Source organism: Cajanus cajan, chromosome 5 (assembly GCF_000230855.2).
Source record: "Cajanus cajan strain Asha chromosome 5, NIPB_CcT2T_4, whole genome shotgun sequence".
In the NCBI taxonomy this organism is placed as follows: domain Eukaryota; kingdom Viridiplantae; phylum Streptophyta; class Magnoliopsida; order Fabales; family Fabaceae; genus Cajanus; species Cajanus cajan.
Window position 1 is genome coordinate 60,161,374 of NC_138521.1, and position 23,397 is coordinate 60,184,770.

The 23,397-nt window shown below is 34.5% G+C and overlaps 4 protein-coding genes across 10 annotated transcripts; 1 reads left to right on the plus strand and 3 right to left on the minus strand.

The window, feature by feature from the left end:
• Nucleotides 1-1,305: 1,305 nt before the first annotated feature.
• Nucleotides 1,306-4,485, minus strand: LOC109808654 (flavin-containing monooxygenase FMO GS-OX-like 8). 2 transcript variants are annotated; one of them, XM_083075528.1, is made up of 7 exons: nucleotides 3,812-4,485; nucleotides 3,653-3,723; nucleotides 3,316-3,474; nucleotides 3,154-3,236; nucleotides 2,081-2,216; nucleotides 1,754-1,927; nucleotides 1,306-1,683 (listed from the first exon to the last, which is right to left on the minus strand). In XM_083075528.1, the coding sequence occupies exons 1-7, from the start codon at nucleotides 4,380-4,382 to the stop codon at nucleotides 1,480-1,482; spliced, it is 1,398 nt and encodes a 465-aa protein (XP_082931654.1). In that variant the 5' UTR covers nucleotides 4,383-4,485; the 3' UTR covers nucleotides 1,306-1,479. The 2 variants fall into 2 exon arrangements, with proteins under 2 accessions (XP_082931654.1, XP_020227320.1); XM_020371731.3 differs by having other exon boundaries at nucleotides 1,306-1,671; nucleotides 3,812-4,482.
• Nucleotides 4,486-6,946: 2,461 nt separating this feature from the next.
• Nucleotides 6,947-11,346, plus strand: LOC109807578 (uncharacterized). 5 transcript variants are annotated; one of them, XM_083075525.1, is made up of 3 exons: nucleotides 7,809-8,049; nucleotides 8,695-8,775; nucleotides 9,231-11,346. In XM_083075525.1, the coding sequence occupies exon 3, from the start codon at nucleotides 9,268-9,270 to the stop codon at nucleotides 10,966-10,968; it is 1,701 nt and encodes a 566-aa protein (XP_082931651.1). In that variant the 5' UTR covers nucleotides 7,809-8,049; nucleotides 8,695-8,775; nucleotides 9,231-9,267; the 3' UTR covers nucleotides 10,969-11,346. The 5 variants fall into 5 exon arrangements, with proteins under 5 accessions (XP_082931653.1, XP_082931651.1, XP_082931650.1 ...); XM_020370122.3 differs by lacking the exon at nucleotides 7,809-8,049 and adding an exon at nucleotides 8,073-8,437; XM_083075527.1 differs by lacking the exons at nucleotides 7,809-8,049; nucleotides 8,695-8,775 and adding an exon at nucleotides 6,947-7,057.
• LOC109809677 (uncharacterized) lies at nucleotides 10,237-14,618 on the minus strand. The gene is made up of 5 exons (XM_020373052.3): nucleotides 14,098-14,618; nucleotides 13,634-13,917; nucleotides 13,318-13,528; nucleotides 12,947-13,013; nucleotides 10,237-12,864 (listed from the first exon to the last, which is right to left on the minus strand). The coding sequence occupies exons 1-5, from the start codon at nucleotides 14,121-14,123 to the stop codon at nucleotides 12,688-12,690; spliced, it is 765 nt and encodes a 254-aa protein (XP_020228641.1). The 5' UTR covers nucleotides 14,124-14,618; the 3' UTR covers nucleotides 10,237-12,687.
• A 123-nt stretch (nucleotides 14,619-14,741) lies between these two features.
• LOC109807448 (uncharacterized) lies at nucleotides 14,742-23,140 on the minus strand. Of its 2 annotated transcripts, XM_020369963.3 has the most exons (8): nucleotides 22,744-23,138; nucleotides 21,157-22,467; nucleotides 18,433-20,229; nucleotides 16,848-17,948; nucleotides 16,398-16,502; nucleotides 16,233-16,322; nucleotides 15,709-15,819; nucleotides 14,742-15,624 (listed from the first exon to the last, which is right to left on the minus strand). In XM_020369963.3, the coding sequence occupies exons 1-8, from the start codon at nucleotides 22,798-22,800 to the stop codon at nucleotides 15,097-15,099; spliced, it is 5,100 nt and encodes a 1,699-aa protein (XP_020225552.1). In that variant the 5' UTR covers nucleotides 22,801-23,138; the 3' UTR covers nucleotides 14,742-15,096. The 2 variants fall into 2 exon arrangements, 1 of the variants encoding a protein (XP_020225552.1); XR_002240455.3 differs by lacking the exons at nucleotides 14,742-15,624; nucleotides 15,709-15,819 and having other exon boundaries at nucleotides 16,255-16,322; nucleotides 16,398-16,471; nucleotides 22,744-23,140.
• Between the last annotated feature and the right edge of the window lie 257 nt (nucleotides 23,141-23,397).

Sequence of the window (23,397 nt, forward strand, 5' to 3'; positions counted from 1 at the left end):
CTCAACTCGAATAAGATCGTAAGTTAATGAATTATTAGTTGAATTAATGAATTATTAACAGAACCATATTTATTATATATATATATAGAGATAACATATTCAATAAAAACGTACGTGTTTTATTTTATGAGAGTTAAAGAATCAAATAATAATCATTATATTATAGATAAAAAATTAATAATTGAAATTAAAACTTAGATTTTAGATACTTAATTATAATATTATTATTGTTGTTATCTTAATAATTATCAACATTACAATCATTACTATCATCATTGTCATTGTAGTTGCAACAATCACTTACATCATCATTTCATAGTAATTCTTAGAATAATGGATTTGAATTTAATTCATAAATTTGAGTCTAACTCAATTTTACAAAATCAACTTGTAAAATAAGGATTACTCTCCACTTATATACTATTTGAATTGTCTAATCTCTAATTAATGTGGCTTGGATTTTTTTCCAATATACTTTCTCACATCTAGTACTATTAGGCTTGGTACGTAGATAAATGATGGGTGACCCTTTTTTAACGAATCTAGGATAGGTGGTCCTTTTTAAGGATATAAGATAACTCTGATATCATTTTAAAAGAATGGATTTGAACCTAACTCAATCATACAAAATCAACTTGCAAAGTAAAGATTACTCTCCACTCATATATTATTTTAATTGTCTAATCTAATCGATGTGAGACTTGAATTTTTTCTAATAATAATGATAGTAATAATAACAACAATAAAGGTGAAAGTGATGATAGTGTATTGGGTGACAATAGTATGTGCGATAATAATAACGACGATAATGGTGATGATGACAGTGTCAACAACATACTATAGATATATAATAATGATGGTAATAATCATGGGACGTCAATAGTAATAATCTTATAAGTAAGCAAATTTAATTAAATTTTATTTTTAATCATTGATTATTTTTATTTATAATTTACATAATTAATTATTTTTATCTATAATTTAAATGTTATTATTTAACTCTCTTATCTCCCATAATAAAATATACTATTTAATAATATGCTCTCATAATAAAACATGCTCTTATTATTTCACAAAGTTTTATAATATTTGAATTTTTTAAAAATACAAAAATTATAGAAACTCCTAACTGTAATTAATATACCTTGAATAACATGTATATGTATTCTGTTGATTTGTACTTTTTATCTGAATCTTACCGAGAGAAAAAAATCTTTGAACATCTAATTAAGGAAGAGATGAGAAATAAATTATTGATGAGTAATGAGAAATAAGGAGTGTAGTGAGGTGTTTATACAGTTTGGATCTTTGGAACTCAAATATTATATGAATTTTGACACATTTCATTACGTCCAAACTAACATAAGCCCAAAAACTTGGACAAACCAAGATTGAGAATATTCACGACAAAGATTATTGAAGTTTTAACATAGAAATACAAGTAATTATTAATTGATTATTAGAGTTATACAGAGAAAGTTATTCAAGTTCAACTCCAAGTTGAGTGAAGTAAGGACTTCGAAGGGCCTCCTGAACCTTGTCATCATCATCCCATGAATCACGATATGTCTCCAAGTTGACAAATAAGTTTATTACGGCTGATACACACAACTCTTTCCTCCATTCTTCTAACTTTGGGAATCCTACATTTTCTCCGTATTTATCACAATACTGCAAAATGAGCTAAATTGTTATATATTATTATGTCATTAACCTTGCATGCTTCAGCAAATCAACCTCTAACTAAACTTACTTCAAAGCCCTGAATTTCATGGGTGTGGCGTTTAGGAATGCCAGCTACTTCATTTGAATGATAGAATTCCTCGATGGATTTCATCATTTCCTCATATGATGGCAAAACTTTTTTCCCAGAAAGCAATTGAGCTATCCATTTTCCTTGGGACTCAAAGAAAGGGAGCCCCAAAATCTGCACCACTCATCAACCAAGATTACTACACAAATATTTATCAAATATACATACTCCATTACAACTAACATATCGTATATTCTTCTGAATAAATAAATAAAAATTAAGTGTTCTACATAAAATTACATATCCAATTTAAGCTAATTAATTTACCCTTTTGGGAATGCCTACTAAGGAAAGAGAAGGAGCAAGTGCTGGGGGGAAAGTGTGTTCATACAAAGGACCCACTCTGTTATCATCCACAACAACAATTCCTTTGGTGTCGAGAAAGGGGAAGGAATAGTTGTACCTACACATAATCCATTAAATCCCATCAATTATGAGGATTTTCAGCCAAGAGTATGTCTAGATACAATTTTAGAAAGAATTTAAAGAATTTTTCTAAAAAAATATTCTTTATTTTTAGTAAAGAAACTTTCAAAAGTCTTTAAAGTTTGCATTAAAATAAACTTTAATTAACTTTTAAATAAAAACACATAATCTATTATTAAGATCTTTAAATCTAAGATCCATTATACACATAATCCTTTCATTAAAATCTGTAAAACAAAAGTCCATTGTTTTTAAATTGACCTTTTCAATGATGAATTTAGAATATTTGACTTTTTTTTATTCTGGACTCTTTTATTATTTATTATAAGTAAAAATAATTAATTTTATGCGTATTAAAAGAATTGGTTATTTATATGAAATTTTATTATTCTTATATTTTTTTTTATAAATTATCTTTGCTATAAATGATAAAAGAAATAGTGTAATCAAAAGCTTATACATCAAATTAGAGACATTTTTTTAAAAATATTATTAAATAATATCAAAGTAATTAAATTTAGGCTTAAATATGTTTTTAGTCCCTATAAAATTAATAAATTTTGATTTTAGTTTTTTGTAAAAAATTTTCTTTATTTTTCATCTTTATAAAATTAAAACTATTATTTTTAGTCTTTATTTTTATGTGATTATTTTTTAACTATTTTTTTATTATTAAAAAAGTTAAATAATTATCTTAAGTATTATTAATAATTATTATTAATATTATATTAATATTCAATATTTTTAAAACTTTATTTATATTTAAGAATAAGAAAAATATATATATATATATATATATATAGAGAGAGAGAGAGAAAAGTGAGTGAGTATAAGACATGAAGATAAAATTTGGGATCCCTTAGTCTTCCATCAATTTTTTGCCAAGTTGATTTGCTAGTGTTATGAGATATTACCCAGTGCAGTATAAGATAGTGTCGGCGATAATTTTGGAACCATCCGTGAAAATGACACTCCCATCCTCTTGAAGGGTGTCTATCTGCATAATGTGAGCAGGTTAGCAAAAACAACCCCTGGATCTTCTTCTTAGGATTACAAATCAGATTAAGAAGTGATACCTGTGGATGGAAGTGAAAGTTGTCGTGTTTGGATATGACTTTAGATAAACCCTCATAAATGTCAACTATTTTTGAACTGAGGTGTACTTCCTTGGCTACTTTCACAAGTTCCAATGATATTTCTTGTCCACTAAAAGAATTTCCAATCACCACCACAATCTGTATAAAATTTCTCATGCTCAGTAACATTGTGAAGTGCTTTATTTAATGCTGATTTCAAATACGAAAACTTAAGAACATTTATCTCTTTTAGGGTTATAGCTATATGTTTGCATTCTTAAGGTTTCACAAGTAGTTGTAGAAGCATCTCCTATGTATTTAATGGATCATATAGTACCTCTCCGCGAAATGGGTGTGGAGACCTGTAAATGTGACTATGCATTTGTTTTCTTCTCCATGTGTCCATTCCTAATTGTATATAGTTCATGTAAGAGAGAGAGAAGATAATTAAAAATGAAAAAAGTTAGAAAGTAAAGGAGTGGTAGGTAGTAGGTACCTTGAATGGAGGGCAATCTGGGGTTAGAGTAATGACCAGTGGCGACAACGACAGCATCAAAGAGTTGTTCAAGTTCCTCCTCATGATCACCCTTGTTCTCCTTGCTTCTGACAAGCCACTTCAAATCCTCCCTAGAGGCTCCAGCTCCATAATTGAAGGGTCCCACGTAATGGACCTTGGTGTTGAACTTGATGATATCTCCCAAGTTGAACCACTGAGCAAAGTCCTTGAGGTAGAGAAGGAGCTCTCTGTGGCCAGGGAACCTCCTGGGGTCTCTACCTTTCTTCACCAAAAAAGGGAAATCGGTGAAACCCATGACTTCCCTGGGAGACATGAGCCTCAAAGAGTGGTAAATGCTGCTATGCACCTTGAGCCAAGGGTTTGCTCCCAAAGGATCCTCGTGTTGTACGTTAGGGTCGTAAAGCCATTGGCCTCCAATGTCGCGGTTCTGCTCGAGTACAACCACCTTGTGACCTTCTCTCACAAGCTCCCTTGCGGCTACTAGACCCGATGGTCCAGCTCCGATCACGCACACCATCTTGGATTCCACCCTTGTTTCCGAAACCATCATGGACTAATTGCAATGGGAATGGATCCCAGGATTTATTCTCCACCTCTTCTTTGTTTGGACGTAATGGACAAACAATATACACTCTACTAATTTCAATGGAGGACACGTATTACTTCATTAAATAAATTTCACTTCTCTATGCTCATATGTACCCTCATCCGCCAAAACTTTTTTTAATATTTTTTTTAATTTCAAAAACTATTAAGAGAACATCTTCTAATTTCAAAAGTTTAAATAATTATTTATTTATTATTAGAATTATTAATATGATAATGAAGAGTTAAAATAATATATACAAAATTTTAAGTTCAAATTTTGTAATTGATAGTGTAATTTTTATTGATAAAAAAATGATCAAGACCGAATTTGTTGAGATAAAATACAATTCATAGAAAATTAGCGATTATGATTATGCCTAACTTTAAAATTGTATAAATGATTTTTATCACAATTTTAATCGTTCGTTATTTCTTTTAACCTATGATTGTATATACACTTTATATTTGTATAACCATTCACTTTTTAAAGCTAGACTTGTATGCTATAAATTTCATTATAATTTTTATCTCTACTATAAAATAAAAAAGAAATGTGATTAAACTGTGAGTTAGTTTAATTTATAATCCAATTTGATATGTTTAACAGTAAGTATATGAATATGAAAGTGATAGGCAGGTATATAACTAAGATTTAATAATCCGATGATTAAGGCATGATGCATTTTAAAGGGAAATTTAGGGTAGCAGTGCAGAGCAGCTGGCAAGTGGCAAGTGGCAAGTAGAGAAGTGAACACCACCAACGATTCAGAATACCATATTTCTTCCATAACCAACACTCAACAGAGTATTTAGACCCTACTGCACTTTTATGTTGTATTTGCTGAAGGAAGATTTAAATTCGAAACCACGAGGGCCAATTGCAGTTGTGAGTTGGACAAATGTTTGTTGGTGATATATCTGATAGAACTGCAAAGTATCTCTTACTATTTTGAATTTTGAAGACAACTTGAGTTGTTCTCATGTACGGTTTTATGTAAGTTGAAATAACGATGAGATCATGTGATCATGGACGGACCGGGCCTTGGTTCAATTGAACACTTGGACTGGAAGATAGGCCCAAGATGAAAACAATTCAGGCCCAGAACCTGGAGGAGAGCCCACAGCAGAAGACCGGCCTAACAGGGAAACCAAGCTTGCTCCAAAATTGAATGGTGCAAGGAAACCGCTGAGGGAATTGCTGAAATTGGAGACTCTTATTTTGTTGATTCATTTTCCATTTTCATTTTTCAATTTGCTAATTAACTGCAATTTCAGTTATAATGGGGAGGCTATTTAAAGGAAGAGTTTGGTGGTGAGAGGTATTGGAGAAGAAAAAGCCCATTTTATAAGGGGTTTCGCACTGTCAATACAATACAATTGTATTTTATGTCATAAAAATGAGTAAATTTAATAAATTTGCTTATTTTTTATAATTAGTATAACAACCAATTAGTTTTTAAAGCATTGTAAGATTGTACTTTACAGGGTTGAATTATATTAAATTTTTTGCAAAATTAATACAAGGCATATGAGTTAATTTGGTATATCATATTAAGGATAAGTATAAATTACACTTTATATATATATATATATAAATTGAATTCCAGTTTTTGCATTAGGGAAAAAATTAAACAAATTTAAACATTAATCAAAGTTAGTAATTAATATATGCATATGCATATGCATAAGCATAATATATCATAAATTTGCATATTTCATTGATATTTTTTATTAATGATTGAAATATCTCACTTTTATTTCTATAGTAAATACATTATTCACTTTTGACAATCTAAATTCATTAATGTCAAGATTTTATTTTTATTTTTTTAATCAAGTTAATGGTTAAAAATTTAGGACACACGTACATAAAAAGAATTTCAATGAAACTTATTTAAATTCAATGTAATATTTAAACATGTGTTGAGTTAAAGTTACAAAATTTATTTGCGACATTCTTATAACTTTTTTATTATAATAAATTAAATAAAAAATTAATTAAAATAAACTTATTAAATAAATAGTTATTAGTTAGTTACTTAAATATCCCCATTAGACATTAGTGTATAGCTCCACAGTCCACACAGACACTAATTTATATACAATTTTTGTTGGTAGTTAATTATAGTGGCATAACATAACCCTATAACAACACTAATTACATTATGCGGAAAAGATGTACAAACAAAATCCATATCATGCCATGAGCCACTTAGCCTACACTTCCTTCCCTGAAATCGACCTAATTTTCAGTATTCAGATTATTAGGAAGCTGAGGTGGTTAATATTGACTAAAGTAGGATCACAACAAAACACCCACTCGCATGATCAAACCAAATATGGTGAAGGAAGGCAATAATCGAGAAAAATTACCTAGTTGCTAATTATACTCGAAGCCCATAGGTTCAAAGCCTCGTTAAGGTATATGTATAAATAGGAACACAAATCTAAAGATAGAACCTGTTCATTTATTCACTGTCCACTCATTTATTACTCACATTTTATGCTTTGAACCAACCCTTAATTAGTGTCCTTTGTAGGTGTCCCAATTCTTAGAGCACCCGGTAACCAAATACTTGAGATGGAGACATAGAAATAAAGGAGCTAAGCAGGAGACACCCTTTCACCTCGAGACAGGTTTACTTCTTTTTAATCTTATTTTCATTTTTTTTTTCTATCACTGTTTTTTCTCATAATATCATCATATCATTTTTTTCTCTTCTTTGTTTTTTTCTTCTTTCCATTCATCTCTTTCTATCTCATACATTCCAAGATGGAATTAATTTACGTTAGTTATTTTCCATCACAACACACTACCGAGTGCAATCAATAAACACGCTCTTACATAAAAGGGGAAATAGCTAAACAGAATCATATTAAAAACAATTATTGATAAAAAAAAAATATTAAAAACAATTGTCATTATATTATATCATGTTCATAATTCAATATGCTGGATATAATTTAAATACAATCATAAACATTCTTTATGATTACTAGTGGAAAGAGAGACACTATGTGTCTAAATTATATTAAGTGTTGAAGTGTTTATAGGTGGATGTAACCTTTCTTCTCCAACCTTGGCACGCTGCACCAGTAGCTCAATGGACTTCTTCCTCACTATTATATATATAAAAGAAATAAAAAGAAAAAAAAAAAAGTTATATGCTACTCTTTATAATATAATAGCGTCCTTGTTATGGACATGAATAGTTATGAAAAGATGAATTTAATGTGATTTATAAAAAAAGTATTAAAATGAAGATGCACGTAGATATGTACTTGGAGGCGTTTAATAGAATGTGTTTAAATAGAAAGGAAAGGGTAAGGATAATGGTGATGGATGTTGACGTGCCTTCTTAATGTAATGATATTGCATGGTTAGGGTGGCTTGGTTGACAGAGTGTTATTCGTGGTGGTGGGACTCTCTCTTTCTCTTTCGAGGTTACTTTCTCGCAACAAACGCGCATTGGTTTGGTTCGCAGAAACGCCACCTCATCCAACACCACCCTTTTGAGTTTGCATCCAACCTTTCCTGACTCAAATCACAATTTTGGACTACACCTTTCTTACCTTCTTTCTTCCTTGCTTTCCTTTTAAGATTAATCTCACAGATCATTAAAAACAAGGTATGCAACCATGCATTCTCTTTTGGCCACTTGTTTTCTGTTTTCCTATGTTCACAATGATTAAAAACACGGGGTGTCTGTTTTGTTTATTTGTTTTTTCTTAATCTCCTCGTTTAATGAATGCTATGATGATGAATGACAAATGCCATCTCACTCACAATCATGTCTTGAATGCCGTAGGATTCTACGTTTCAAGGGATTATATTATATTCTCTCTTGTGCTCTGATCATAACCATAATGGTTAAGAGAATTAATTGGGTTTAATGTGTCTCTCAGATAATTTTGTTCAGTTTCTAATTTAATTTCTTTTTTCCTTCTAATGTTCACCATCCACGAGGTTCTGTTCTGATGTTTTATTTTTGGTCTGAAATCTGAATCAATTGTAATGTAAGTACGGTTCTGCTTTTGTAGCACCCCTGGATTTTTCTTCCTTTTAAATTCATTATTGGTGGCGTATTCATGGAAACCATAGCTTGTGGCATTCCTGTGATTGATTCTATGTCCTAGTTTGGACTTTCCTTCAAACTTTATATACCCCTTTGGACTAGTATTATAATTGGTTGTGTATCAACGGTGAAATTTATTTCACAAGCTTCTACGGTGCAAAATTTGTTACTGAACTACGAATATTAAATTGTCTGCAGTTTCCTAATCATGGAATTAAATGATGGACAAAAGCAGTAATTGATGAAAAACTATGTATCGATGTTATTGTCTATCTCCTGGTAATTCTGGGATATCCTTCAAGATTGTTTCACTTCCTTGTTTTGTTTCATAAATTTAATCAATTCAGAGCACTTTACAAAATGAGCCAACCAATGTCATTCCCTATCTTGTGTGAAGTAATGCACCTCATTGCATAGTTTTTAATTATTTCCGATCATTCTACCTGGTTAGAGACCAAGGCTTAATCTTGTGGATCTAATTATAGTTATTTGGTGCACATCCAAGTTTTTAAATCTACTCTTTGCAATGTTTTCATGTCATTGAACAAGTAGAGTCAACATCAATATGTCAAGATAACCATCCCTAAGGTTTTGAAATTAGAAGCTTTGCACCATTCCAATTATGAACTAGATTGTGGAAAAAAGTTGTACATATTTCATGTTGCTTTGACCGGCATACTCCCCTTCATTTACCCTTCCTTCTGCATCTCTGAAACGATTCTTATCTATTGCAGGAATCTTTGAAATCGTTGATTCTCCTTGATCAAAGTGATGGCAGAGGAAAGTACTACTAACCAGATGAAGTCTGAGAAAATTGAGCCTGAAGATGCTAATGAGAAAGCAAATCCTAATGAGGGATTAACCATCACAAAAGTTCCTCCTAAGATTCTTTCTCGTTATCTTAGTGCTCCAAAAGCTTCCTGCCATGATCTTTGCAAATATGGCATCCCACATGGCGTTCAAACCAAACCATGGAGTTGGACACATAAAAGGGTTACCAGAAAGGAAAGGAAAAGCAAAGTTCCAGAAGAAAATATGACTTACATGGCAAGGACAAAGAAGTCAGGAAGCAGTTCAAAGCCTTCTCAAACTTCAAAAATAGAGAAGGCCAATAGTCCTGTTGACATCAAGGAAGTAACACATGAAGAAATAGTAACTTCAGAGAAAAACTCACCACCTTTTCAAGAAGCAGATATTTCCACAGAACATAACAGTGATCTAAAGCAAGCACATTCTGAGCCTTCATCTCTCCCAGTGCAGGAATGTTCCAAAACTCAAACAAAAAGGGAAAGAGTGAAAAACAAAACTCGTAGTTCAAGAAGCATAAAGGAAACTGAAAGCAGAAGCAAACAAACAAGGAAACCAAGTCTCCCCTTCTCTTCAAAACACAATGTCAAGAAGCCTCCAAGCTTAAGTTCCAAGAGTACCAAGAACATGACAAGAGAGTCTTCTCTGAAACTTCATGAGAATGTTGAAGAAGTCAAACCTGAACTAGCCAGCACTGGCAAATCACCAGACAGAATTTTACATGTCATTGAACCTGCCTCTGCAGATTCATCTGAGAACTCTACCGTGACTTGTGATGCAACTAAGTTGTCTTCACCTTCACCTTCACCTTCACCTTCATCATCATCATCAGGGGACAAAAGCTTGAATCATACCAATAAGAAAACTGGCGAGTCTGCGGTATGTGCATCTTCAAAGAAGGGCCTTAGATCAGTGGCTGGCAACAAAGGGAAGTCAAATATGCTGCCCAAAACGCATAGTGTATCACGACCACGATCACTATCACTATCATCGTCTTTTTCCTCATCCAACTCTTCTCTTGAGAAACGAAGTAATGCTACATATAAGTCCAACAGAATAGGACATGATCATCATCAGGGTGAAAATGTGAGGATAGTTTACAAAATCAGGCAAAAAATGAGCAGAAAAGTTGGGGCAGCTAATAAAGTTGTTGCAGCTCGGAAATTGAATTTTAAGAGAGGAAAAGTGATAGAACTTCAACCTCAGACCAACACCATTGCAAGGAGACTCAAATTCAGGCCAGCACGCATTCTAGGCGATGACATGCGGAGAGACATAAATGGTGCTAGAAAAAGGACCATTATGGACAATAAATTTGGTGGTGGTAAGGTAAATGGTGCAAATACCAAATCAGAGAAAGCCGTGGCCAAACTCCAAATTGTGGAAGGAAGTAAAAGGAGGAGTATTGGGAGGAAGGTTGGTGGAGATAGGAGCAAGATAGAGGGTTCAAAATCAGGATCCGAGAAAGTGGTTTTGAGGCATCAAAATGTGGAAGGGAAGAAAGAAAATCCACGTTTGTATAACAATGTAATTGAAGAGACCGCAAGCATGCTTGCTGAGCAAAGGAAGAGCAAGGTCAAGGCTCTAGTTGGTGCATTTGAAACTGTGATATCTCTTGATTCTCCTAGAGAGGCCACATCTGCGGAAGTAAGCACGCCTTGTTGAGTTAACTAAGGCTTGTTGCATATTCAACTTCAACATACATATAACTGTGTCATAGAGTGATAATTCATAAATGACAAGGAGGAAGACTTGGTTGTGAAGTGGCTTTGGTCTTAAGCTTTGGCCATTGTGAAACTGCAATTGTTTGTGGCTTGGATTTACATAGCTATTGGCCTATTGCTGTTAATGGTGTTTCCTGTGTTTTACTGTTTTCCTTTGGTATCATTAAGATTTGGGGAGTGAGATGATTTCAGTGGAGTGTGTTGTTAGTTGTTAATGATATAGCATTTCGGCTTTGAATTATGTGGATATATGATAACTCTTATGCTAACACCATTATGTTTGTGTTGAGTGGCAAAATTGTGTATTTGTTTCTGATTCTTTCTTGTGCTTCATTCTGGTCCTTTCTTTCTCTTGCTTGGATTACAATCTTGAGGAAATCTTTCTGCGGAAGTTGAGAATAACAGAGATTAAAAGGAGTGAAAATGTCTTCTTTTTCTTTTTTTTCCCCCACAAGACTAGTGTAACTGTCATTACACGTTATATCTTCATTGGTGATTTATTTATTACACCTCATGTTTTTACTATAACACAAAACATACCTATAAAAGAGCACCTAAGTCCTGTCCATACTGTCCATGACCTATTCATTCAAAGTGATCGAAAGAATAAGAAGTAAAGAAAAAGAGCAATCGATGCAACTTAAAAGGAATCCATTCATAAGAGGAAAGAAAGTCTGGAGAGTTCACAAGAACAAGAAATTGTTTAGATTCTAATTAGGTATTAAAGAATTATGTTATTATTCGTTCAACATAATTTTAGGACACTTTTATAATTCTTTTTTCTTTGTTTCTCTCCCTCTATCGTATTAATGATTCCATCATTCATTTTTCTCTCTTTTCTTCTATCTCATTTTATTATGTAAAAATTTGTCCACAAATGATGTATAAATACAACTTCTCTAAAGTAACCACACTCGTTCATCATCATTATTTCTCCTCATTCTCTTTTACTCGTAATAATAATGGTAACACTATTCTCGTAAAAAGGGATGGTTTATTTAAATATTTCAAGGGATTTGGGACTATTAGTGATTTTGTTTCAATTTCTGAATCAGTAATTCATGTGAACTTCGCAAGTCACATCATGTACGAGCTCTTCTAGTTCTTGTCAAATGTTGCCATGTGGTGGTATTATTACTAGTATATTGGCAAATTCTAAGCGAAAGAATATTAGAATAATAACAAATAAATTTCGTGGTACTAGTTTATAAAAAGTTCCAAAGTTTTATAAGGACAATGCATGCTTCTTATTAATATCTGTGAATACGTGCAATCTCCCGTAAACCTCCTCTTAATAACCAGCCAGTTTGGTTGTTTAAGTAAACATAGATTGCAGGTAGAAAGAATAGGAATGTGGTAATATCACGTAGTGGTGGTAAAATAAATAAATAAAAAGCATATTACAATGCACGTGATGACTTGAATGCCCTTGAAAGGCTATAACTTCTAATGACCAGTTATATTAGTGCACGTTTCGTTTATTTAAACAGCATCATTTATCAATAAAAACAGTTTGAGCTGCGAGGTTTGATGTCATCTCATCTGTATAAAGTCAATCACATTTATGTGTTGTAGTTGGATTTCCGAAGCTTGGTCAGAAAATAAATAGTTTGCGCTATTTTATTTCCAGGCTGGACTCTTGACTCCCAACACTATCTGGTTAAGAATTGAAGCACAAACATTTAACAACGACCTTGCTTGTTTTTCCATTTTTGTTTGCTTTCTTTCTCGCTTCAGACTCTTTTATTCTTTTATCTTCTAACCCTGCTCTAGCTCCTTGCGGCATCATATCTGCCCTTGCTATCTTATGCTGGTAATTTTGCACTTCCATTGCTCTCTGTATCAACGAGATTACGTTCACAAAATTGAAACAAAAAATAAAACACCAAGAATTGAGGAAAACCTTCTTCCATTCCCACCTGGGCTTTGGCCTGAATCTTTTTCACAAACTCCCAGGAAAGAATTTCGGACTTCATCTTCTCATACCTGAAATTTTTTGCCTACAATGATGAGAGGAAACTAATCTAGATTCCCATTTAACGACACTCTCTAATATTCTATTTTCTAACATTCCAGTTATTATGGATCAAAATTAGTTGAAAATTACAAATTTTTTAGATCTTATATCTCATTTAATAAACCAGTCTCTCAGGATCCACCAAAATTTGTCATTATGAACTAATAATAAAGAGGTATTAGCAAGAGAATTAGAGTAAGTGTCGCTAAAATTCCTCTAATAGATAATAATTTTAGAGGAAAAGAAAACCACTGCTCAAGCAATCAGCATTACTGCTTTTGAATATTTTTTATCATGGCCTTTTCACAAGTTTCTGGTCTGGTTTTGACATTTTTGTGTTGTAACGGAATCCCTTGCTGCTTCTGATACCCAAGTGCCGGGGTTACAGGCCTTGGAGGTGATATACCACTTGGACGTCTAACAGGAAAAGCAGTTTCTTTGGTCCTGAGGTCTTGTCCAAATGACCTTTTCTTTGAAGTTTCCCCTGATACACATAATATGGCCATTCTTCTTAACAGCTAGTAGTGAAACTTTACCATAGATTGTTAGGCATGTTAATCTAAACGTTATTAGGAAAAGTTATAACTACCATAAGTTGGCTGCCTTGGTAATGGCATGTCATCCTCTTTACTTCTCATAGTTTGGGTCCTCCTTGAAGATTTAGGGCTCTCTCTCATTTTTTGCAAGTTACGTAATTCCGCTTCTTCTAGAGAATGAATAGCAAATGCTGTAGCTGCAACTGAAGTTACGAACTCATCATCCCTTATATAGTCATCATGAAAAGTTGTTCTTGGGAGCCAGTTCCAAGCCTTGTCATTTCTAATGCCACTGGACCCATGATGATTTGGTGAATGTTGATCAGAAAATGACACTCTAAAATAAACAGCAATTAATCAGTGATGTAATTGGCAGGAAACCAAATTAATGCTTTGTAAGTGAAACACTTCACAACCAAGTTGTAAGAAACGGTTCTGAACGAAACTGCAGCATACAGATAGCCAAAATAAGATGAACAACAAATGGCATCACAAATTCTAGTTAGCAACCAAATACCTTCTTTGGTGCAGTCTATTTTCCATTCCCTGAAACTGAAATCTGGATAGACTTTTCTGTTTGTCTGAACTTCTAATTTCCAACCCGTTTGATTGTGCAAAAGATGAACTGAGAGCAGGCCTTATACGAAAGCAGCCTCCAGGATCCAGAGCAGATGCAGACAAGCAAAGCAAAACAGGCTTTACAAGCACCTCCGGAGGATGCAAAGTATCGTCTCTTTCTCTTTTCCATTTCCGTAAACTACACCCACATGCACATAAACCTCTATCGTTAACTTGATACCATTTTTAGCTGCATGGTTGCTTCTGGCTATAAAGACATCTTTGGCACAAAACCAACTTTTCAGTCTTGAGACATTTTGGATGATCAGAAATCAGAACAGAAACTTTGCCCATAATCTACAACTATTCCTTTTTTCCCTCGTAACGGAAGGGTGTATTGGCACGTTAACAGGCTGGGTGAGACGTGGCTTCTCCAGTAATATATTAAATAAATCGAGTTGCATGAATACAACCATGCTAGCTCGTAAGTTTCTTTTAACTTTTTGCTTTTCATCTCTGCCGTGAAAATAGTAAAAAAAAAATCGAAAGTGTTTTTTTGAGTTGTAAAATTCACTGTAACAAAAGATCGATAATTCAGTAGGCTTGAAGTCAATAAGACAAATTGATAGCTGGGGTTGTTACACCCCGAAACATATCGGCTATAATTACAGTAGTGGTAACGGTGGCTATTATCATAAGCCACTTCTCTATCGTTTATATATTACAAGAATGCTCCACCCGTACTACGAAATATATTATTTCACATAAAGTACAATATTTTTGGCATTGCCTAAAAACAAGCTTTGATGTATAACTCGGACAGGTTAATCTTCAGAGACACGTCAGCTTTTCGGATGTTCCGTGGATTAGAAGTGTGAAACGTGTATAAAGAAACATAATCAGTTAACGCGTCAAGTTCCGTGAATTATCGATCAAAATGAATTCACAATGTTTAACCTCAGAGTTCATCAATCCCGTTAGCAATTTCCGCTGAAAAGAACTGCTCTACCTTATCGATGAAGATGGGAGGAAATCTACAGTGCAACATTAAGTGCGAAGGCTCACTGTTCTTAGGAGCCGCTTCTTCAGGAATCTTGGTTGTTTTGCCGTCCCGTAAGTTTTTTATTCTGCCACTTTTTACGTTATTTCCCAAAGCACCACTCTTTCCCAAGGAAGCCCGAGTGCTTTTGCCATTGGAACGGCTGTATTTTACAGGAACGTCCACTTGAGGCTTTCTAATTTCAGTACCTAATTGATTACATTCACTAGATTCGTCTGTTGTGGAATTGTCTATGGTTGAATTAAGCTGAGTTGCAGACGCAGCATTTCTGCAAGACCTTAGCAAGGAAAGTAGCATGTCAACACTCAGTTCTTGCTGAACTACAAACTTGTTCTGCTCACACCCGTAGCATGCGGCAACTAATGTGCCAGCCAAGATTGGCATCAAATCCGGGTCGCTGAAGAAAACGAATGGCAGATCACAAACCTGTCTTTTACAGATGAATATTAGATTATCTCAATAAATAGAACAAATAAACCAAAACTTCCTAAATATTTAAGAGTTTCAGACCTTATGGAGGATAGTGGGACTCTTTCCCCATCGAAGGACAGCTTGATTTCCAGGATGAAACAACGCAAAGTGACCAAGAAGTGATAGAGATTCAAGCACAAGTGAACCAACCTGAAAAATAAAAAATAAAAATTGCTGATTGTGGCATTATAGTAACCGGATATGATCCCGAGACATATTGATCAAACTATTAGAGGCATCTAAATACCAACAATGCATGAAGACTAAGGCAACGTGTCCATCATCATTATAAACACTTCCCATGCACACAACTCTTAGCACTGTTTTATAATTTTATCTTGTCAGTGACATTATACTGAACTCTCGAGCCTAGATGCAGGAAGAAAAAATTAGGGGGGGGGGGGGGGGGGGGGGGAGACTTTTAAGCACCAATACTAATGTGAGGTCAAAGATATTTCTTTCTACAAGGTCTAAGATTTAGGCAAACTAAGCTTAGCAAGGCCAGGATAAGTATTTTATCAATCAAGCATTGTAAAAGATTTTTCAAGTTGTTGGTGATTCACCTGATCATTAGGAGCTTTCCACTTGCTGGCACAATGAGAAAGAAGGAAGCTCATCAAATGGAAAATTTCCATTTTCAGATCTGGCCTTGCCTGGAAGTAAAAATAGCATAAGGAAAATAGATCATTTAATAGATCCTTATTACAGGGGGAAATCAGCAAACTTACCAGCATTCGCTGCAAAAATACAAGATCCAAAAGAGCCACATTGTTCAGCACCTTCAGTACTCCAGTAGCCACCTCTTCAAAATTAGATGGAAGGATAAATGAGGCCTAGAAGAAAATGAAGTTGTTCGACTCAGGTATAACAAGAAAAAGATTAATAATTACTTATTGACTTATCACCAGGACAGACAAGCAAACGAAGGAAATAATTAGACATATAACAGAAAAAATGACCAAATTTTCACCCAAAAATAACAAAGAAAGCACTTGGTTAATAATAACTGATATGGTTTTGGGGGTAAATGACATGAGTAATTGCTCACCAAATAAACAAAGAAAACATTTGTTTAATAATAATAGCAATATCAAAAATCCACAGAAATTTCACAATAAAGAACTTCAAAATAAATTAAAAACTTGTGTGAATGAATTTGCAGGTTGTAGAAAACTCACTTGTTCAGAAGATGATCTATTGTTTGCTTGCAAAAGAACAGCAGTCAAAAGAGAAGGGAGACTGACTAATCCTGTTTCAGAAATAGCTGAAAGAAGAAATACTACTGGCTGAGCCAAATTTGATACTTTTTCGTTTTTCTGTACTGTAACATTTACCACTGTATGTTTCTCATCCTTTTGGAAAACAGGCATATTAGTAATATCCCCATTTTGATATTTCTTGGAATCATCTAGATCATCTATCTTTTCCGTATCATCATTTTTCAATTTAACAGAACTATCTTGCTCCAATTCACAATCCTTCCCAATAGAAATAGATTCATCATTCTTGTTCACCTTAACCATTTCATCCAATGGTCTGTCCTCGGGGACATCAGGTAAATGCACAACTGAGCTGGCATTAATCACTGATAAGGGAGTGTAATCTCCCCAGGAGTTATTCACCACAAAATGTGCAGAATCTGCAAACTTAGCCCCTTCACTACCAATTTCCTGCTCCATTGCCACAGGGGAAGATTCCCAGTTAATATAACTCAATCTTCCAGATCCGGAGGTCAAAACAACCAAAAGTTGTATGCTTAAGAGAATAGGGACAGGAAATGCTGACCCTTCCATCTGTGGCCTATCATGAAGAGCAAAAAGATCTCTTAACCGATGAATCACTTGATAGGAAATCAATAACTCCAGCAAGCCATCTCGCATCTGAAGTTGTCTTTCTTCTGAGCTTATATGACCAAAAATAGCAGTAACAGTCCACAAAAAATTATTTAATATCTCAGAAATTGATTCAAAGTTCTCAACTGATGCTTTACTTGATGGCACACTGAAATTGCCTGAAATACTTAAAGATGCTGCAATCTTTATATAATTTTCAAGAGCTGCTGAAAGCAACGGGATGATTGGAGGCAAAAGATTCTGTGCAAGGAAATAACTCCTATTTGCAGGTGTAGATAGCACAACTCTCAAGAGTTTTAACAAGTGCAACATAACCTGGCATGCCTCAGGTTTTGATGTGTGAGATGCAGGCAGGGCAGAAGCAATAAAATCAAGTAGTCCAGCTTGACGAGATGCTTGTAACTCAGGATCCTTGCCCTCCAAATACTAGAAAATAATAATTAATAAATTAATGAACATAGGGACAAGTTAAAAAAATTAACTAAAGCAATTAAAATTAAAAAATTAAAAAAAAAGGAACTTGGTTCAACGTCTAGTCAGGAACAAGGATTGGTTGGATAATTGTTCATAAAAGTAAGTGGTTTATAATTTCTGATCAAACAAAAACAAAGACCATATGCCAGCATCAACCAGAAAAGGACATAGTAAAGCACAACAATAACTAGAACAAATACAACAGCAAGAATCACTAGTTTTTCCAGAGTAATATTTATTCACTAACTAAACAAGAGCTCTCCAAGAAGTGTTATTTTAATTAGCAAAAGATTCATCAGAATTCAAAATGCAGGGACAAAAATAATGAAAATGAAATTTTACCCCACAGAGCAACATTCTTTACTTTAAAACATGTTAATAACTTATATTCATGGATAAGGAGTTATATAATTTCCAGTGAACAAAAAATTAATACCTTGATCATTTCAGAAATTATTAGCCCTATACTTGTGGCCCCTTCTTTTCTTGCTTGCCTAAGTCTTTGAAGTTCTTGAAGCCACCTGCCAACTTTTGCCCTAGCAGCACCCACTGCTACTCTATATCCCAGGCTAGCACTTTCACCACCAAGAAGGGGCTCAAGAAACTCATACTTTAAAGCCATAAGCCTTTGACGAATCCTCTTAATTCTTCTCTTTATTGAGTGTTGCAATGTGATGCTCCCAATTCCAAGACTAGTCCCAATGCCAGAAACAATATTCTGTTGAGAATCATCACCGCTGTTGGAAGGTGTAGATTTAGCTTGCCCCTCTTTATTTATCGATCGACGCAGCAAAGGAGATGACTGATCCCGCAAATTTGCTCTCTCCCGAATTTGCTCCAGGTAAATCTTACGGCGTTGTTCACTTTCATTTAGTCTCTCTGCCAATTTCTGAGCCAAGAGTTCAGCTTCCTCTTGTTGTGCTTTCGCTCTTTCTTCCTTTCTGCGAAGCTGTTCAATAGCTCTTGCTTCCCGTGCTGCACTTGATGCTTTTCTTTCCTCTTCCCTTCTGACTTGAGCTTCCTCCTTTCTCCGCTGAATCTCAGCAAGACGCTGTAACTTTTCAGCCTCAATGAGTTTTCGACGTTCTAGAACAGCTTCCTCTCTTGCCAAATCCTCCTTTTGCTTAGATTTTAGCACTTGAAGCTTTTCAGCTCTCCTCAACTCTGATTCATGAAGTTTCTGACGCAACATCAATTTTTTATTTTCTTCATTTAAGGAAGTAATAAACCGAACTTCATTTACCTTGCTACTTTCATCACCAGCTCTCTTCGCCACTTGAGCTAGAAAAGCTTCATGACGAGATTCACTGCGTTGATGGCGGGCATACATGCCTTCTCGCAACTTCATATGGCGAACAGCATGCCATTCGTTGACACGATTTAATTTTTGTGATGTACGTTGAAGCTTCTGGACTCTCTCATTCTCTAACTCACTTCTGATTCTCATAGCACGGGCATGCTTTTCTTCTGCTTCCCTTTTTAAGTCTGAAGTTGTTTTCTTCTTTTTTTCAGGAGACATTAGTTTATCATGCAGAGTACGTACACGCTCGGCACTTTTCCGGCCCAGACTTGGTGAATATGGCATGCGGGAAGAGACGCGAAATGGAGATGAAAGTATGTCCTCCCAGTTCCTCTTCTCCTTCCAAGCATTCAAAGACTTTCCTGGGGCGATACTCCTTTTTTCCTTATCTTTTTCAGGCAGTGGCATTTGCCGCCTAAGGTGATCTGTGGATCTGATGTTTTTCTCATTAACAACTTCTGTAGATACTTTATCTTTCTTAGAAAGCATCTTGTCAGATCCAGTTCCAAGGTGATCTTTTTTACCCTTGGTGGTGGCAAAAGCAGAAGAATTTTCCATGGGAGGTAATTTAGATAACTTAACTTCTGAAGTTAATATACTTTCTGGTGGGTTACATCCATTTTGCATTGTAATCGAGTCACTGGGTTTTCCCCCTCCAATATTATGCTTTTTTTCATTCGGGTTCCCTTGTTTAGCATCTGATGATCCAACATGCTTTCTTGACTTTGTCACTGAATATTTGGCATCATGTGTTCCATCATTGACCCTGGACCTGTTCTTATTGCCAATAGATTCAGAACTCAAACATTTAGACATGGCATTTTCTGTGGAACCTGATTGCAAGCTAGCACGCTCTAGCTGAATCTTTCTAAAAGCCTCAAGAGATGAAGATAGAATATCTGCCCTATGAGGTGAAGTTGTCATCCTTCGGACCTAGAATCAATAAAGATCATCTGAACATCTTAAGCATAAGAAAGCCAGATTATAAAGATTTCAAACAGGTAATACTCAGTCTCATTTGTGAAGTCTATGGACCAACATCTTTGAAACCAGAAATCAAGCAAGCAAATGGGTATAGACCATAAGTGATTTCATGCTTAAATGTTGTTTCATTTATATCTTTTTCTAAATCCAAGACACAAAGATGAACCAATGACTGTTAGTCTAAACTACAACAATGTTTAATAACACAAATTTTTAAGTTATCCAGTTGGGATGCCATGAATTTCACCATGTATAAGTTATAAAAGTAGAATAAACAAACAATGGGTGAGTCGCTGAGATCTTGTAACAGTGTTAGATGAGTAAGTTTACACTTCGTTCATTTGATCCTAACAACTCAATACTCATTAGACAATTAGAAACTCTAGATACATAAAATCACCCAATGACCCAAACAGATGCATATTTATGCAGAATTAATTTACAGATAAATATCAAGACTTCTGTATCAATTTATGCCATTATCAGTTAGTCAGAAAAATAAGAAGGAAATAAAAAGAGACTGTATATATAATGTCATTTAGTGAATAATTATTCCCCACTCGTGCATAAACTCACATGCAAATTACACGTACATTGTCCCTCGCATTCAATGATAACAAATGTTATTATCTTTAGATTTCATCCATTCTAAGAACTGAAAGACCTATCAAGTTATATACATTTTCTTAATAAGACATGGGCTCTTCAAAAAAACAAATTAATCATTAGCGAATCAATTTTATTTTCTTTGGCAGAGGATCTACTGTTGTCAGGCACAAGATATAAATTTCATGATGTAGCATTATGGAACCACAAAATATCAACCTAACCATGGAAGGAAGCAAATTAAAAGCAACAATATGTAATCAACCATACCTCCCATGAGAGAGCGTGTGGCCTGCGGTGATCACTCTTCAAGATGACAGGAACTCCATCAATTATTTGGGAAGATTTTTTAACCTTTTCAAATTCCTCAACTCTAGTAATTAGCTCTCTAAAATCAGATGCAGACTCCTCAAGAACAAGAATTGCCTCTTTCATCTGCTCCAAATCACATTCTAGTTCACAAAGAAGATAAAGTTCATCTACAGACCTATTAAGATTCTCAAACAGAAAGCACCAAAGCCTCTGCCTAAACCTTTCTTTGCTTTCATTGGAATCACCTTCTTCAAGAGGACTCATATTATGAGATGTTGAAACAACATTTTCCTCATTACCATCGTGTGGATCCCTAACCACTTCAGCAGAAGCCACAGAATCATTGACAATTTCAGAAACTTGTGACTCGGTACCCAGGGCACTAAATGCTTCACTTAAGCTTCCATTTTGTTCTGCCGCTTCAGAAACTTTTACATCACCTACCACATTGCTCAAGGTATGTTCTTGATTTGCAACCACTGCAGCATCATTGGCAGACAAAATATCATTGTTAATGGCACCATCAGTCGTTGTTTTATTCACTTCATCATTTTTCTTATTGCAATGTAGTATATCATCTTCTGGATCAATTCTTTCCTCGTTCATTTGTTGGTTTTTCAAATGTTCCAAAGATATGTTCTTAACATCTTTACCATTCTCCAGAATATTTTCGTCTTCACATCTCATCGAAAGGATCTGATCAGAAAAAGCCTCTGCGTCAACAGTAGTTGCTGTCATGTCTTTTTCTTGAACATTATATGAACCACAAGGATCAGGATTATTCCCATGATTTCTACAGTTAAGCAAACTATCATCTCCAATACTGCCAAACTTGATTCCAACTCCAATCAAGTTTTCATGGGGCAGTGCCAAAACTCCTTCCTCTAAATCACCCCATCTTGTTTTCTGAGCTAAGTCAGGCTTATCCGTTTGGTGTAATTTCCTAACTTCTTCAAGTTTACCTTGAGAATCCATAGGAAGTAATGCATTTGACTTCTGACATTCAGTATTATGTCTAACTACACTTGTATTAACATAGTTGGTGCCCTCTTTTTCATTGGATCCGGAGGGAGAACTCGCAACAGTCCCAGGCACAGGGTTCTGTGAAAAATTGCCCCCTGACCTTGAAAGTTGAGTTTTCTGCTGGCTATGTGAATTGACATTACTTTTAATCATGGAATGCTGAGTACGCGGAGAGTTAGAAGCATTTTGCCCCGAAAATCCCCCCACCCAGCTCTGCAAAGAGAATTTCGAAGTATTTCTGTGCTTCTGGATAAGAAAGAAACAGCACAATTAGAACATGTAAAATGTAAATGTAAGTAACACTTGTTTAATACAAGACTGAAATACAACCAAATAACGATATGATATACAAGAATTAACAAACATATGGATGCTAAAAGACTGATCCATCCATTGTGAATAATCGAATTAGTAAATAACTTTAGGCTAGGTCTACATTTTTCCTTAGCGTGTCTTCAATTTTATCTCGCATCAAACAGAGTTTTAAAAAAAATTAAAAATTAAAAAAAATATATTAAGAACCTTTTTGACTTGGAACCATCCTGTGTTCTGATCATCAACTAGTTCATTGTCCTCCATCACGAAACGAGCAATGCACTAAGTGATTTACGTGAAAGAAGGTAACAAAATTCCATCGAAATTCGGACAGGGAGAATAGAATACGAGACTATTGAAATCGAGAATCATTAGAGGAGCATGGATTGGGAAGGAATTTGAAAGGTAAAGTGAAATAGTGGGAGAGAAAAAGAAAGGGAGGGAGAGGAAAAGCGTGGAATCGGAAGAAAGCAGTTTTTGTTAGGGTTTTGAAGAAAATTTGGAAAAGGAGGGAATGAGGTTTATAGGTGAGTTGAGGAACAGCATGCACACCATTCCCTTTTTTCTATTTTCCTTCCTTCGGTCGGTGCACTGCAGATACTTTACCTTAAAACACTTTTTTTTTTTCAGTTTTATTAGCAGTGTTAAAGGACTTCCAAAGTTTAAAAAAAAAAAAAAAAAACGATGGAAAAGAAACGAATGTAATTTTTTTATCAGGGCAAAAAATAAATGACCTGTGTACTTTTAAGCATAATTTAATGAACCAAAATAATTTTATTTTCTTAATATTAGACGATGTTGATAAAACTGTTTTTTAAGCAAATTAGTAATTTGGTTGATCCAAAAAAAAAAAAAAAACGA